The sequence below is a fragment of the Theobroma cacao genome, chromosome 4 (assembly GCF_000208745.1).
Source record: "Theobroma cacao cultivar B97-61/B2 chromosome 4, Criollo_cocoa_genome_V2, whole genome shotgun sequence".
NCBI lineage: Eukaryota > Viridiplantae > Streptophyta > Magnoliopsida > Malvales > Malvaceae > Theobroma > Theobroma cacao.
Window position 1 is genome coordinate 26,496,094 of NC_030853.1, and position 14,640 is coordinate 26,510,733.

Below are 14,640 nucleotides of genomic sequence, written 5' to 3' on the forward strand. Positions count from 1 at the left end.
AAAAAAAACTCAAATAATATATTTTTGAAAGCATAATCACTTATTTAAGTGTTTATTTTCATGTATACATAATATAGTACACATGAAAATTGAATGACCTAAACTGTTTGACCTTTTTTTTTTAATATTGAGAGAAAAAGATTTGTATTTGATATTTTCAATAGAAAATTATATAGTAATTACCAGATCAGATATTAAATTATTAAATTATTTAACTATTAAACAAACAAAGTATTGATGGCTAATAATCTTTTCGTAACTGATCTGAAACTTGTTCAAACTCGATGTTAAGCTTAATAAGCTTGATGAGCAAATCTCAATTTGATTTTCAGACTTATTAAATAAATAGTGAAGTTTGAATCTAAATTAGAAAAAAATTATAAATTGTTTAAACTTGTAAAATTATTTTTGAATAATTTACACATGATGCCACTGTTTCTTTCATTATGATTAAGAATGACTAATGGAGGACAAGATATTTTTAAATTTTAGAATCTAATATTAATAAATTTTAATTTTAAGAGCATTTTAGGCAAAAAAAATAAATTGATGCCTATCAAGATTAATAAAATTACGAAAATAGTATTCATCTTTTTTTAATATTAAAAATAGCACATTAAAAGATAAAATATTTTTGAAAGTAACTATTTAATTAATTTTAACCAATGTCCATAAATCTATTATTCGGAATTTATAATAAAAGTGTATATGGATCGTATTTTAATGAAAAAAATTCTTCAATTAGTTCAATGATAAGAATTGCTTAATTATAACAAAATAATTTTTGAGATGTTAATCATTATCTTTCAAAATTATGAACTTTAACATCCTTCGTCGAGGTCAAACGACAGAGGTAGTCTAGATCTACAGCCAAATTATGATCCAAGTAATATTAATTCAAGATTTCATAACATTAATTTGTTCTTACCTTTTATGCCAATTTCAGCGATTTTCTCTTCGACTTTTTGCAACTTTACAATTTATTAATGAATTAACATACCATTTTTGAGATTTTTGTCTTTCATCCAACAATGAATAAACCATTACATCAATTCAGGTCAATATCAATCTCTAAAATAAATTCATGCATTAAATCAAATCAAAAGATTTTTTTTCATAAATTTGCTAATAAAATTTAGATAATCTCATTCTTACATACTCAATCCTTAATTCAAGACATTTTCCTTCACGTTATTGTGCAATGATCTCGTTGTATTAAGTCTTTCATCCATGGAGGAGAGAGAATGTTTACCTCCACTTTGATATATCTCACAAAACCTCATACCAGTGAAAAATAGATAGATTTTGATTTGTATTCAAAATTCATCTCAATTTATCATATCAGTGATATCATTTTTTATTTATAAATTCAAAACTTAATTCATATTTTTTTTATACGAAATCCGAGACATCGTGCTCTGCCTACACTTTTAAATCATATTTTTTCCCTTCAATTTGAAAATTTCAAAAGGCATAGCCATCTAAGTTTTAAGGGAGATGCTTTCATTTTATTTTTTGTACTCACTGTAACATACATCATTAAAAAATAAATCTCGTAAATAATCAGTTTTTAACCAAGATATAAACACTACACTGTTAGTATTGAGACTATTGTTTTTGGTAAATAATCAGGCGTGGTAAGCTTCAACACCAGGGATGATAGCATTAATTAAATAAAACAACAAAAGCTTATATCAATCAGAATTCAACAAATGTACCAAAATTAGAAATTTCATCAGAGAATTTCAAATATTGCAAAGAAATCAGGCCAACAACTGGCCCTCAAGGAATGCAATCAACTCTTACTTAAAGGGTAATCAGAATATCAATTATTGGCATATTTAACATATTCAAAGGGATTATTTACCTGATATTGCTACGTAATTTGCGTCAATGGTGTTACCAATATTGCAATTTATATAATATCACCTCCAAATATTTTTCTTGGTCTTCAGAAAATTCTAGTCATGATTTTTTTCTTTTTCCAGAGTTCCCTTAGATAATTTAGTTAATCATGCGAGGTGTTATTGCTTTTACTGTGTTTCTTTTGCTTGCTTCATCCTGTTCATGTAGCAGGCTGATCATGCCTTCAACGACGGATTATGCTCGCGCTTCTGGAAAGGAAATCCAGAGTGCAACAACATATTTTGACGTTGTGGATTATGGTGCGGCTGGAGATGGCCAAACAGATGATTCAGAAGTAAAATTCCTGCTCTCTCTCTTTTTTCTCTCCTCCATGTTTACGAGTCATAATTTAATTTCCTAATAAAAAAGAAAATGTTGACTGTGTTTTTGACTGCCCTGTTGAATGCGAAGGCATTCAACAAAGCTTGGACAGATGTTTGTAGTGCAAATACGAGTCAAGAGGCTGCAACCCTTCACGTGCCGCCAGGGAAAACATTCCTGCTGAAACCAGTTGCTTTTAAGGGTCCATGCAAGGCCAACAGCATTCATTTTCAGGTAAAATTTCTTCAGGCACACCCAAGTTGTTCCGATGCTGATAACTTTCTTCTTCACGGATTACATTTCAGTATGTATTGATACGAGAAAAAGGAGAGTTTTAAGGGGTTGGTCATTATTGTAAGAATACATATATTTTTTGTCAAAAAAAAAAAGGAAGATATTTGGACCTGTTCGTCTTCTTTTAACATTCCAATTTAGAATAACTTTGCTGTATATTGCTATGTTATGTTTGTTTGACGCAGCTTCGAGGGACACTCATTGCACCCCTAGGCACTTCCTGGTCAGGTGATACGTTAAACACTTGGATTCAGTTCGCATGGATTGACAATCTTATCCTTGATGGAGATGGGAAGATTGACGGGCAGGGTTCCGATTGGTGGAAATCTTGCATGATAAAGGCAACTTTTGTAAGCACTTGTTACTTCATCACCCCTAACCCAATTAATCTTTTCCTTTCACCTTAATATTTCATCAATCTAACGTCTGAAAACATCCATTTTTATTCTCAGGGGTCTTCTATTAGCTGCCAGCAGCGACCCGGAGTAAGTTTCCCCTTTAATTTCAGAGAAACTTCATGCTAAATTAGCCACTTTTTTTTATGTTAACTACTTTCTCCTGGTACTACTTTTTTTATCATTTATCTGTCATTTGTAGGCTCTAAATTTTTACGCCTGCAATGGACTTCGATTACATGGACTCACCCATCTTAACAGTCCAAGGACCCACATTGCTATAAAAGGCTGTGTAGGTGTCAGCATATCTAATATCCACATTATTGCCCCCGAGGACAGCCCAAACACCGATGGAATAGACATTGCTACTTCCAGCAACGTTGTAATTCAAGATTCTCGCATTGGAACTGGTAAGCAAGCAAACTCCAAATACAAAACCTTTTGGTACAACATTCAATAGTTTCTTCTTTTTTTTTTTTACTTTTTTGCATTGTTTGTTCCACTAGGTGATGACTGTGTTGCGATCAATGGTGGCTCATCTTTTATCAACATCACTGGTGTTGACTGTGGACCGGGCCACGGTATCAGGTCTCTGTTCAATACCCTGTTTTCTTTCAGTCTTGAAACAAAAAACTTTCTCTGCTAGAAACGTTTGGAAGGGCTATTTGAGATTTTATTCAACATTTACTTCATTTTGAGTAGAGCTTGAGTTGCCAGCTTACCCATAAAATCTCTCTCCATCTGCAGTATTGGGAGCCTTGGTGACGGTGGAGCTAATGACACAGTTGAAGAGGTACATGTAAACAGCTGCAACTTCAATCATACTCAGAATGGAGTAAGAATCAAGACATTTCAGGTAATTAAAATTGAAGTGATGAAAAGACTAATCCATAAACGTTTATTATCAGATTTTCATTTTCGCTCATTGCTGAAAGCCTGAAAATGGACTTATATGAATAAAATTTTGTAGAACCGATCAGGTTTTGCCAGGAATATCTATTTCGAGCACATCGGCTTTGACAATGTCGGAAACCCCATTATTATTGACCAATTCTATAAAGATAAGGGCAAACCTCCTCAAGAAGTACTGGTAAAATTTCCTCTCATCCATATAATTAGTTCGTATCTCTTTAACCTTTTATCTGAGGCATAATCATTTGTTAGATATATATGATATTGATACAGGAAACAGGTGCAGGGATTCAAGTGAGCCATGTTACCTACTCTGATATTCACGGAACATCTGCCAGCGATGTTGCTATCGATCTGAGCTGCAGCAATGTTGTGGGTTGCAGCAACATCGTAATGGATAATATTAACATAACATCAGCTGTTCCTGGTCAGGATATCCATGCCTTCTGCAAAAATGCTCAGGGAACTGCTGCTTCAATACACCCTGAAGTACCATGCCTGTCGTGATCCTCTTGGGCTATAATATTCATGTACGCCACAATATTATGTTCACTAAGATTGTTACTTGTACCCTTTGAAGGAGTAGATGCAGAACCAGTGTTGAAGGGCAGGAATACAAGTATTTACATGGCGTTTAAATTCTATGTTTCTTTAATTCCATGCATCTAATTGATATAAATCATATTACGTTATCCTCAAACTGTAATTTTTTTTTTTTTAAAAAGCAATATTTCATATATTGACTATCAACATGGAGAGCATGACTATCTGATACAAATCTTTAACCTTTTTATTAATAAACAGAAGACTTGTTTCAATGTAATTAACATCCAGGTTCTGCCAAAGATACAACGTTTCAAGTCCTTCATTGTTTACATTTCCTATCAGCCTTTAGCTGATATCCAAACATTGAGCTCTCTTTATACCGGAGCTGGTGATCAAGCATGCAACACGAAAACCAGCCCCATCGCCCCTCACCCCAATCAGTGTAGCGTTTCCATTTTCCCTTCACTCGTAGAGTATCAAACTGTAATTAATAAGTACTTCGGAAAAGTTTCGATTCTTTGAAAATTATAATCTTTAATGATATATAGAACTCTTTTTTCATAATTTTCCTTCGTCATATAAATAAAACCATTTCAAGTTCATTCAAAAATTAACTCGCATCAAGTTGGTTGAAAAAAATAGACAAACATCAAGCACATCCACAAACTCTATAAGAGCTCATACAAATCTCGCCAAACCAACTAAACATTGCTGGCGGGGGCACATTGTCTGCCAGTTTGGCTGCTGCTGCTTCATTAATGGCACAAAAAAGAAAATCCCCATTAATGAAGTCACGTTAGTGTTTCAACTTGCTCTCTTACAGCAAGCAAATTCTAATCCAGATAAGTCAATCCAGCATTTTAAAAAACAAAATAAAAGAAGCAATGAGCTAAAAGAGAAGAGCCAGCCAGCCCCTAAACAAGTCAAATCCCAATTCCAAAGCAAACGGTGACCACATTTGTGATTGGTTCAGGGAGGACGGTTGGACGGAATAAATTGCTTGTCAAAGACAGATGAGCCTCATTACTCATCCACGCGTGACAGTTGGGTTATTTTCACCATTGTTGAAGCAAAAAGCTAGCTCTTTTTACTGCTATATATACCTTACTCACTCATTGCACTGTGTAGTGTGAGCTAATTTTTGCTTAAGCTTCTAGCTAGTCAACAATGGGTGCTTTTGCTCGTTCTTTTGTGGTTGCTTTCTTGTGTATTCTTCTTGTGGATGTTCTTGTGGTTGCTGATGATGAAGTTAGTGGAGTTGAAGATGACAAGCGTTTGCTTCATCGTCCATTTTTGTTCAAGGCCAAGGGAGGAGGTCTAGGACGTGGAATATATAAGAAGGGTTTTGGGCATGGAATTGGCGGTGGTCTAGGTGGTGGTTTTGGTGGAGGTGGAGGTTTAGGTGGAGGAGGAGGAATTGGTGGTGGTGCTGGTGGAGGTTTTGGTGGTGGCGGTGGTCTTGGAGGTGGTGGTGGTGGAGGTTTTGGGGGTGGCGGTGGTGGAGGGTTAGGAGGTGGTGGAGGCCTAGGTGGTGGTGGTGGTGGAGGGTTCGGAGGTGGTGGAGGCCTAGGTGGTGGTGGTGCAGGAGGTGGCTTAGGTGGTGGCGGAGGCCTTGGTGGTGGTGCAGGAGGTGGATTAGGTGGTGGTGGTGGCCTTGGTGGTGGAGCAGGAGGAGGGCTAGGTGGTGGCCATAAGCTTGGTGGAGGTGCAGGAGGTGGACTGGGTGGCGGAGGAGGACTTGGTGGTGGCCACAAGCTTGGTGGAGGTGTAGGAGGAGGATTAGGTGGTGGTGGACGGCTTGGTGGAGGTGCTGGAGGTGGATTAGGGGGTGGAGGTGGCCTTGGTGGTGGCCATAGGCTTGGTGGAGGTGGCGGCATTGGTGGTGGAGGTGGTCTTGGAGGTGGAGCAGGAGGAGGAGGAGGGCTTGGTGGAGGTGCTGGAGGTGGTGGTGCTGGGGGTGGAGGAGGATTTGGTGGTGGTGGTGGTGTCGGTGGAGGAGTTGGGGGAGGGTTTGGAGCTGGTGGAGGATTTGGCAAAGGTGGAGGAGCAGGTGGTGGAGGAGGAGGATTTGGTGGTGGCGGCGGCTTTGGTGGTGGTGGGGGTGTTGGCTTTGGCGGTGGAGCTGGCTTTGGTGCTGGTGGTGGCGGTCGACACTAATACACATTGAATTAAAAAACCTCAAGTTTATTACAGATATCCATTGTTGGCTGTTTATGATTTTTTTTTTTTTGGTTTTAGCCAAATGCTAACTAGGAATCCCTATGCTCATTGCCTCGATGAAACTTGTTCGTCTGTCAGTACTGATGCATGTGCTTATAGATCACATACACATACTAGAGGGTTTGTGTTCGTATAACCTGTTACTTGTTCATGCACGCTTGCATGCAATGCCATGCAAGACAAGTTTGTAAGATTGTAATCTCTTTTCTCTGCAAATAAAAATTTTCTCTGCGTCTAAACATTGCTTACACGTTGCGTGACTTGAGAACAATTAATTGAAAAATATGAAGATTCAAGGTAACTGTGTAAACAACAAAAATGTCACCAACCAGTGGAAACGCAATAGCAGGTTGTAAATATAAAAATAGGACAGCAGGCCTGTAACCAATTGACACTCACATTCATTTTCTGTCGGATAATGGTGTGCAATGGCCGGCAAGCTACCATACTTAGTGCTTTAATTTACTTGACAAGAACTGTAGAATTATTGTTGATATCCGGGCCAAATAAAATGTTTACAGTCGTAAGTAATTAAGCAGCAGTTTTGAAGTGATTTGCCTTGATCAGTGGTCCTAGTTATTAAAAGAGCCTATGGCTGGTTGCATTGTAGTTAATGAAATTTTCGCCCAGTGAGACGGGGAGCTAATTAAATCCTCTGCAAATTCCAACTATAACCAAAACGACAAAAAAGTCAGTCGTCTAGAGAAGTTTACTAGCTAGGCAAACTAGCAGCCAGAGCAGGACAAGAACTAAGTTAGAAGGTTCATTCTTGGCTGAAGAATATAAATAATTAGTTAGTATGACAAGGATTATTGCAGCAGGTTGCTTTGGGTTTAGCTTAGGTGGGTAACAGAGAAAGAAGATTTTACATTCAGTAATTAAGAAATACAATACAAGCTTAAAACGAGATAATGATCAAGCACAACAAACATTCAAGTATATCTATATATATAAAAATAATGTCCAACACCAAATTAAACTAGCGAAGTGAAGCAACGCTAGCTGTTAATATGTTCACTGTTTCACAAGAATTTACTAACTCTACCGACAAATTGTACTGCAATAACTGGTCTCTGCCAGGTTACGGCCCTTGCATTAAGTGTGTGAACCTAAGCTAGCTGAGGCAATTTAGTGTTAGGCCACATTTGAATGTTGCTTTTCTAACTTTTTAAAGTCGTATGTTTTATGGAAGATGAAAAGACCAAAAACTGTTATTAAAGCCAAGTGACCCATGGGCCCATCGCCACCTGATTTTTTACCAAATTGATTGGATTGGTCTTAAATCTCTTGTTCAATATTCAAATTTTACCATCACAAAATGCCCTAAATAAACGTTCATCTTTTTCTTGGTGTTTTGGGCTAGGAAGGTAGCTGTATTGGGCCAAAGGCCCCCTAACCTTCTTTCTCTTGCACTTCCCCGAGAGGTTGTAGGCTTATAGCCTTTAATGGGACTAAACTCCCAATTAGTACTGACAATCCCATTTGGCCTTTATTAACTACCCTGGCCAAAACCTGTCGGTTGGCTACTGATAAACTGTAAAAGAATTGATGCTGAACTGCATGATGGACGTGAGCAAAATACATATGGCTCAACCACATATAATAGCCTTGAACTGATTTTCATATGTTGAAATGTTTTCCTCTTAATGTAACATATGCTTTTAAATCTATGTATATAATTCCTTACCTTAACAATTTACTCAAATTCCATATGTATAACTTGTAGGAGTATTAATGGTTAGAAGATGAGATATTTCAACTTAAAGGGTATAAAATTCAGTATTAAGAAGTAATAGAAATAATATTTACGGGATAAGAGAAAAATCATATTTCCATAAATATAACTCAAATTTTGATAAATCTAAATAAAATAAAAAGAAAAAACTGAATTATCATCATATACTTTAAACCTTTTGCACTCAAGGGTGAAAAATCATCCAATTGGTCGAGATTATGTTTAAAGGTTTTGCCATGATAGCATCTATCAGTTTAAATATGATGGTATTTATTCAGATTAAGCTATAATGTTAACATACAGTAGTATTTATATTTCTTTTGTTATTTACTTCGTGCTGTAATTTTTCCAGGACTTCACGCAGTAATTTGTGAAAGTGAAAATGATGAGAGAGACAGCGATGTGCTAAGACAAATGACAAGACGACTGATTTCTTGTACGAAACTTAAAGGGCATTTGGGTACAGCTATCTTCTTTGGTTAATGACAAAACTAGCAGCCACCAAAATTTGAACTTGGGGTTATTATGCAAGTAGGAGAGTAATTTGAACATAAACTAAGATGAAATCTTTTATATTTTTCAAAAAAGTCTAGCATTTGCATGTTACACTTAACAATCCTTTGTCAACCCAAAGTGAGAAGAATGGGTTCCATTTCCTAGCTAGCTAGATCTAATCTTTTCCCCTTGCTAGCAAGTAAGAATATGCACTAGTATTTGGATTGATAGAAGGGGCAGATGCTTGCTTGGAATCGGCAAAGAGAAAAACAAGGAATTGCATTAATGGAACAAAGTACAAAAGAGAATCATCAAGGTTTTATGTGGTTATTAGTGAGCAATGTATTCAATTATACAGAGGATTTCCCACTGCAATACTAGTGATGACCAAATCATATCTTATGACTTTTCGGTTTCAGATTTCTCGGGCCATGTGTTTTTGACAAGACAAATGAGGAAAAATCCATGTCCCATTTAATTGAATGATTTCCAAAGCTTAAAAAAGCAAAAGGGGAACCCACCCACCATTCACAACAAAAGATGACAGATCTGTCACCATTGAACACCAGTCAGCTTCACACAGAAACTCACTTTGCATCTCTCTCTCTCTCTCGTGAGAACCTTGCTTCACAAAAACCCATCTGCTTGATGGATATGCATTTGGAAGCAGATTCAGAATCAGATCATCGAGAAGATGCCTATGCCTAGGCTTTATTTCACATGGGGCAATGGGCTCGCTTTTGAGTTTGAACCTCAAACAAAAATTCCATACTGAAAACTGTTGAAAACTACAAGACTTTCTTTAGATTTTTAGATCTCAATACTGTTATGACAAGATTAAGTAATTGCTTATCAAGTTAAATAATATAATAATTCAATTGATTTACGATGATATCACTCAATAAAAGACAACATAAAGTATGTCAAATCACATCTCTGCAACTAATAATTATACCAGAAATGAAGCATATTTCTCTTTAGAGTGAACTATTACATAAAACCAATATACCAGGGCAATTGTTCTCTTCTGTCTTTAGAAAAATGTCTTACATATGTATATATAAATCATAAAACAAGTATATAATTCCATGCATGTAACAGTGCAACACATCCAGGCAAAGTGAAAATTGAGACGACTATTCCAAGTATAACTACTTGCTATATGTAGCCTTTATATACATCCTTGCAGCGTTAAAAAAAGCAGAGCGATGGGAGAATTCAGAATGAGGATGGTAAATTTAAAGACAATCGAACACGATAATGTTGGTGAAAATTGATTCTGCTTTGCTTACTTGTTGGATTCAGGATTTGGTCCACTAGGCACCTCGTGAGCAGCTGCCTTGAACTGTCGATCTGTAGTAGCAGTACTGCTGCTGGTAGTGCTGGAGGTCGTGGAGGTAGCAGCTGGGGTAGAAGAGGTGGAAAATGGGTGCAAATTTGTGGTTGAAGATGAGAGAAGTTGCCTGTAAGAGGAGCATATGGGAACCTTGGACATATAAGCTGGACGGGCAAAGAGAGGGGAAATCAGGAGAAGCACAAGAAAGAGGAGCAGTAAGACATATGACTTTGTTGAGGTTTCACAGATTGATGATTTGTTAGCTGTGGCCATGAAACTGCTATGACAAATAAACCAGTGCCCCCCAGTAATCCAGAAGGGATCAATATCCATGAACCAGTCAAGACCACCAAAGTCTGGTTTTTCTATAGCAACAAGAGAACAAAAAAGAAAAGAAACAAAAAAAAGAGCAAGAGGGTAATGGTGAAATGGTGGAGTGTGAAAGTTGAAAGACAAATTTTTTATGCATTCCAGGGTTTTATATAATGAGGCTAAAAGTTATATCACCTGCTTGTGAAATACCCTTAATGCCCAACTCTTATATGGTTACTAAATTAATTATATTTTACATATAAATACTAATGTTAAGTATTCTGTGTAAAGTATAGTATATGATTCTCGATACATAGTACTAGAATCTAAAACTATATAAAGTGAAAGATGAATTATTATTCAGTGCACTTATTTAATGGTAGGAAGAAACCTAACCATGAAATTAACATATTAAGAACATATCATAAAAATGAAAACAAATTAAAAAATTAATTGTATAGTTTATATAATATCCCAAGGAGTACAGTATATGCAAAAATAAGCTTTACTTTGATTAAACAAAGTCTTCATGGTCCTGTGGCCCAAAAAAAAAAAGACCCAAAGAGAAGAGAAAACATTCAACTTGGGTGATATGGTCAAGCAGGAAAAAAGCAATTAATCCCGGAAAGATAAAGCAGGAGAGAGAGCAGAAGGAAAGGAGATGAAAGATGGTGGCTTTATCTTTCTTGGCTGCTTCTGCAAGAAATCGCTTCTTTGACTTGGTGAACCCCCTAATGGAAAAATCAAGGTCTATACATTACTACTTAGTTGGTATCGTGTCTTGTTGCCTTTTTATCAAAATTTGAATTAAAGAACACAGAGAAAGCAAAGCATCATATGATCCCTCGCTGCTTTTCTGTGCTTGTGAAAATCCAGGGCTTGTCTCCATGATCTGATGCAAAGGGTCCCCACTTCCTTTATGGCCCTATCTATCTGAGAAGAAGAAGATATTTTCTTTTTGGAAACGATTAGAAATTGATATTATGCATGTTATACGTTAAGGTCATTTTGGTAAATATAATCCAACATTTGCCTTTTGCTTTTTCTGGCCTTGCTACCCCTTACATTATTTACTTTCCATGAGAAAGTTGTGAAAGAAAATTCTGGTGTTGTGTATGCGAAGGTTTGAATGAGGTATGCCACTCACCCTCCTTTTATGATAGCCATATAATTTTGTACTAGCAAAACTATGTCATATTTGGGGGATTACTTTTGAGAATTCCTGTCTCAAAAGAATCAAACCTAAATACCAGAAATCTTTTCCATCATTCCTATGCTGATCCATTGCTCTGTTTGGTGGGAAAATGGAGGAGAAAGAGAAGAAAAGTAATACACCAATACTATATGTTCGACTTTTCTAGTAGCAATATTCTTGTACACCCTCCAATGAAAAAGATAATTACTTTTAAATTAGACATCATAAATTCTTACTCCAACATATATTAAGGATTACCACTTACAAGTTTCAAGCAACCAAGAAGGGGTTAAAGAAACTTTCCTTTTTTAATCCAATGCTGCTTTCAACTAGGTAAAGTAGTCAAAATATAGAATTCATCAACCGACAATATGATTATTGTATTAATATAATCCTCCCATCAACATCAGAAATATATAAACATATATTTCACTGGTTTAATCTTGGTTTTAAACGACAAAACAGCCTTAAGTCACCAACCTCTCATCCCCCCCAACCCGGCGGTCCCGGCCCCTATAGTATGAAAAAAAGATAGGGACAAGGTTATTCTTACGCGTGATCGCGTTGGTTTTATTTGATTTGATGTTATATATGATATTGATATCGAAGTAGATGGATAGAATCATGTTTGGTTTATATACATTTGATAGTAAGTTTCACATGAAATTAATTCACCGAAAATTTTTACTAAGTGTTTGAGATATACATATGTAAAGCAATGAAATTGAACTTTTCTTTGTCCTTAAAGGGGCACTCCATGATCATGGAAATTTTGCAAACTAGCTATAGCTAGAATAATGTGGAATTGTTGATGGAGTAATGATAGCTAGGGTTCATATGATTCCCGAGATACACTATACCAACCAACACGGAGACCAAGTAAAGCTGCCCTTTTTCTTTTCTTCTTTTCCTCTTTCCTCTTTTCCTTTCTGAAACCAATCATTAGCTAGGGGTTTACTTGGTTTCTAGGATGTTTAATTAGCTATAGACTGTAGTTTCTTATCAGACTAGCTTGAGGGTTAAATTGAACATGAGCATTCTTTCTCTCCCCTTGATATTGAACATGTGCAATCTAAAGCCTAATTCTTTTGTTCATGCAATGTTAACAACCAAGACTAGGCCACTTAGTATTTTTCTTTGAGGATGAGGCTTATGGTTTGAATCCTTCCTAAAAGTGGTTTTTTTTTTTTTTTGGGTACTTAAATTTAGAAAAAAAATGCCTAGCTATCAACAAATTGAAGATTTTCATTGCAGAATCCTCATAGATTTCTAAGCAAATTGTGCAAATTTTCATTCTCATTTATTTGTCGACAACCAAACTGATATGGTAATTATTAAAGCGCCTTAGCACTGAAGGATTTTATTGGTTAAAAAATCAGTGTCAGACTTTAATTAATCAGGGGCTTAATGTGATTGCGGCTTTCATGTCTGTTAGGTAATTGTTTGTTGATTGTGAGGAGGTGATGGCGACCAGAGGAAATTTAGTCGCACGTCTCGCTTTTGTGTTGGTGGGCTGGCTGGATAGTTCTGCCATGCTAGACTACATCTGACTTTGCCAACAACCCGTGTATCTTTTGAAAGATAAGTGTATCTATGTTTTCATAGATATTCTTGCATGGGAAAACCAATTCTGTTCCATCCACGTAAAGCTTTCACACACACTCAGAAGAGCTGGCGAACGGTTGATTTAGTTAGCAAGTCATCGATTTAATTAGATCACCATGTTGCCCTGTTGATAGTTTGATTGCGATGTAGCCAACCTTGCCTCGTTTCTGTTCCCTTTCGGAGGTGGTCTAGTCGGGATTTGGAGCTAAAACACTACTTTAATTCCAAATCAAATCATATTTGTATAATTACTTTAATGTAAATGAGGGTAGTGTCACATTTATCATAGACTCTAGTATATAATGAGATCATTACTTTTGCTACTTTAGTCGAAGTAATTCATTTATTTATATTGGATATCATAACATATTAAATACTAATGTTTAAAGTTATTAACTATTAAATTCTTGGATTAAGGAAATAGAGTTGCGAAAAAATTCATAATAATTTTTATAGTTTTATTTATATTTTTTAAAATTATTATACAAAATTCAAGAAAAAAATGTACATGAAAAATTCTAAGAGAAAAATAAAATTATTTTGTTACGAAACTTTAATCTTTTGAAGAAAAAATAATACTAACTTTTAAACAAATATAAGTTATTCTAAATACACTTCTTTAAACTCTATCTAGTATTTTCATCATTATACTGAACAGGACTTGCTGTTGCAGCTGCGATCGTATCATCACGATCAATCATTTTGTTGTGATGATCATCTTCATGATCCCAATATTGCGCTGCTATCATATATATCATGATCAATCATATTGTTGTGATGATCATCTTTATGCTCCAATTAATACTGCCTATGCCATTATTTGCAAGTAGGAAATCAAAGAACTCCAATTATCCTTCACATTCCCATCTTGTATGGGCCTGTATTTTGTTGTATTTCTTTTTTCTTTTTTTTTTTCTCAATCCCATTCACCTTTTCATATAAACTTCGACAACTAGTTACATAAGGGTTATACACTAATGAGAACAAAGGAAAAGCATGCTTTCTTCAATTTCTTCATTTTTTGGGAAAAGTGGGTTTGTGATCAACCAATCAATTTTATGTGCCAAGAAACCTATATGTTTATATTAATTTTCATTAATTTACAATTAACTAATATCCATATATACACTATAAATCTATTTAGAATTTAAGATTTTCTATTTATGGGTCTCATGTTCCAATTCATGATTAATTGAAATTGAAGTTAATGGCATGTGAAACTCAACACCTAATACACCTAACCAAAATGCTCCCAAAGAAAAGAATAACAATGATCAACTTGCCAGCTGAATGAGAATAAAGGCCTCAAATAATTAATGTACTGTATATTTCAGAGTTTAAAATGACTTTTTGTCCACATAAACACACC

At 35.6% G+C, this 14,640-nt stretch overlaps 2 protein-coding genes across 2 annotated transcripts; both read left to right on the forward strand.

The window, feature by feature from the left end:
* LOC18602746 (probable polygalacturonase At3g15720) lies at nt 2,067-4,516 on the forward strand. The gene is made up of 9 exons (XM_018119339.1): nt 2,067-2,200; nt 2,317-2,460; nt 2,706-2,870; nt 2,973-3,005; nt 3,118-3,325; nt 3,422-3,503; nt 3,663-3,771; nt 3,886-4,005; nt 4,101-4,516. Exons 1-9 carry the CDS (start codon nt 2,084-2,086, stop codon nt 4,332-4,334), a joined length of 1,212 nt encoding a protein of 403 aa, XP_017974828.1. The 5' UTR covers nt 2,067-2,083; the 3' UTR covers nt 4,335-4,516.
* Nucleotides 5,286-6,832, forward strand: LOC108661522 (glycine-rich cell wall structural protein-like). Its single transcript, XM_018118902.1, has 2 exons — nt 5,286-5,907; nt 5,959-6,832. Exons 1-2 carry the CDS (start codon nt 5,541-5,543, stop codon nt 6,528-6,530), a joined length of 939 nt encoding a protein of 312 aa, XP_017974391.1. The 5' UTR covers nt 5,286-5,540; the 3' UTR covers nt 6,531-6,832.

What these genes read in the sequence shown, in the direction of transcription:
- LOC18602746 (XM_018119339.1), top strand. Translation starts at nt 2,084, where the DNA reads ATGCCTTCAACGACGGATTATGCTCGCGCTTCTGGAAAGGAAATCCAG. An exon ending in CCAACAGCATTCATTTTCAG is followed by an intron (nt 2,461 to 2,705) that starts GTAAAATTTCTT and finishes TGTTTGACGCAG; the next exon opens with CTTCGAGGGACACTCATTGC. An exon ending in GGACCGGGCCACGGTATCAG is followed by an intron (nt 3,504 to 3,662) that starts GTCTCTGTTCAA and finishes CTCCATCTGCAG; the next exon opens with TATTGGGAGCCTTGGTGACG.
- LOC108661522 (XM_018118902.1), top strand. Translation starts at nt 5,541, where the DNA reads ATGGGTGCTTTTGCTCGTTCTTTTGTGGTTGCTTTCTTGTGTATTCTT. An exon ending in TGGTGGAGGCCTAGGTGGTG is followed by an intron (nt 5,908 to 5,958) that starts GTGGTGGTGGAG and finishes GTGGTGGTGCAG; the next exon opens with GAGGTGGCTTAGGTGGTGGC.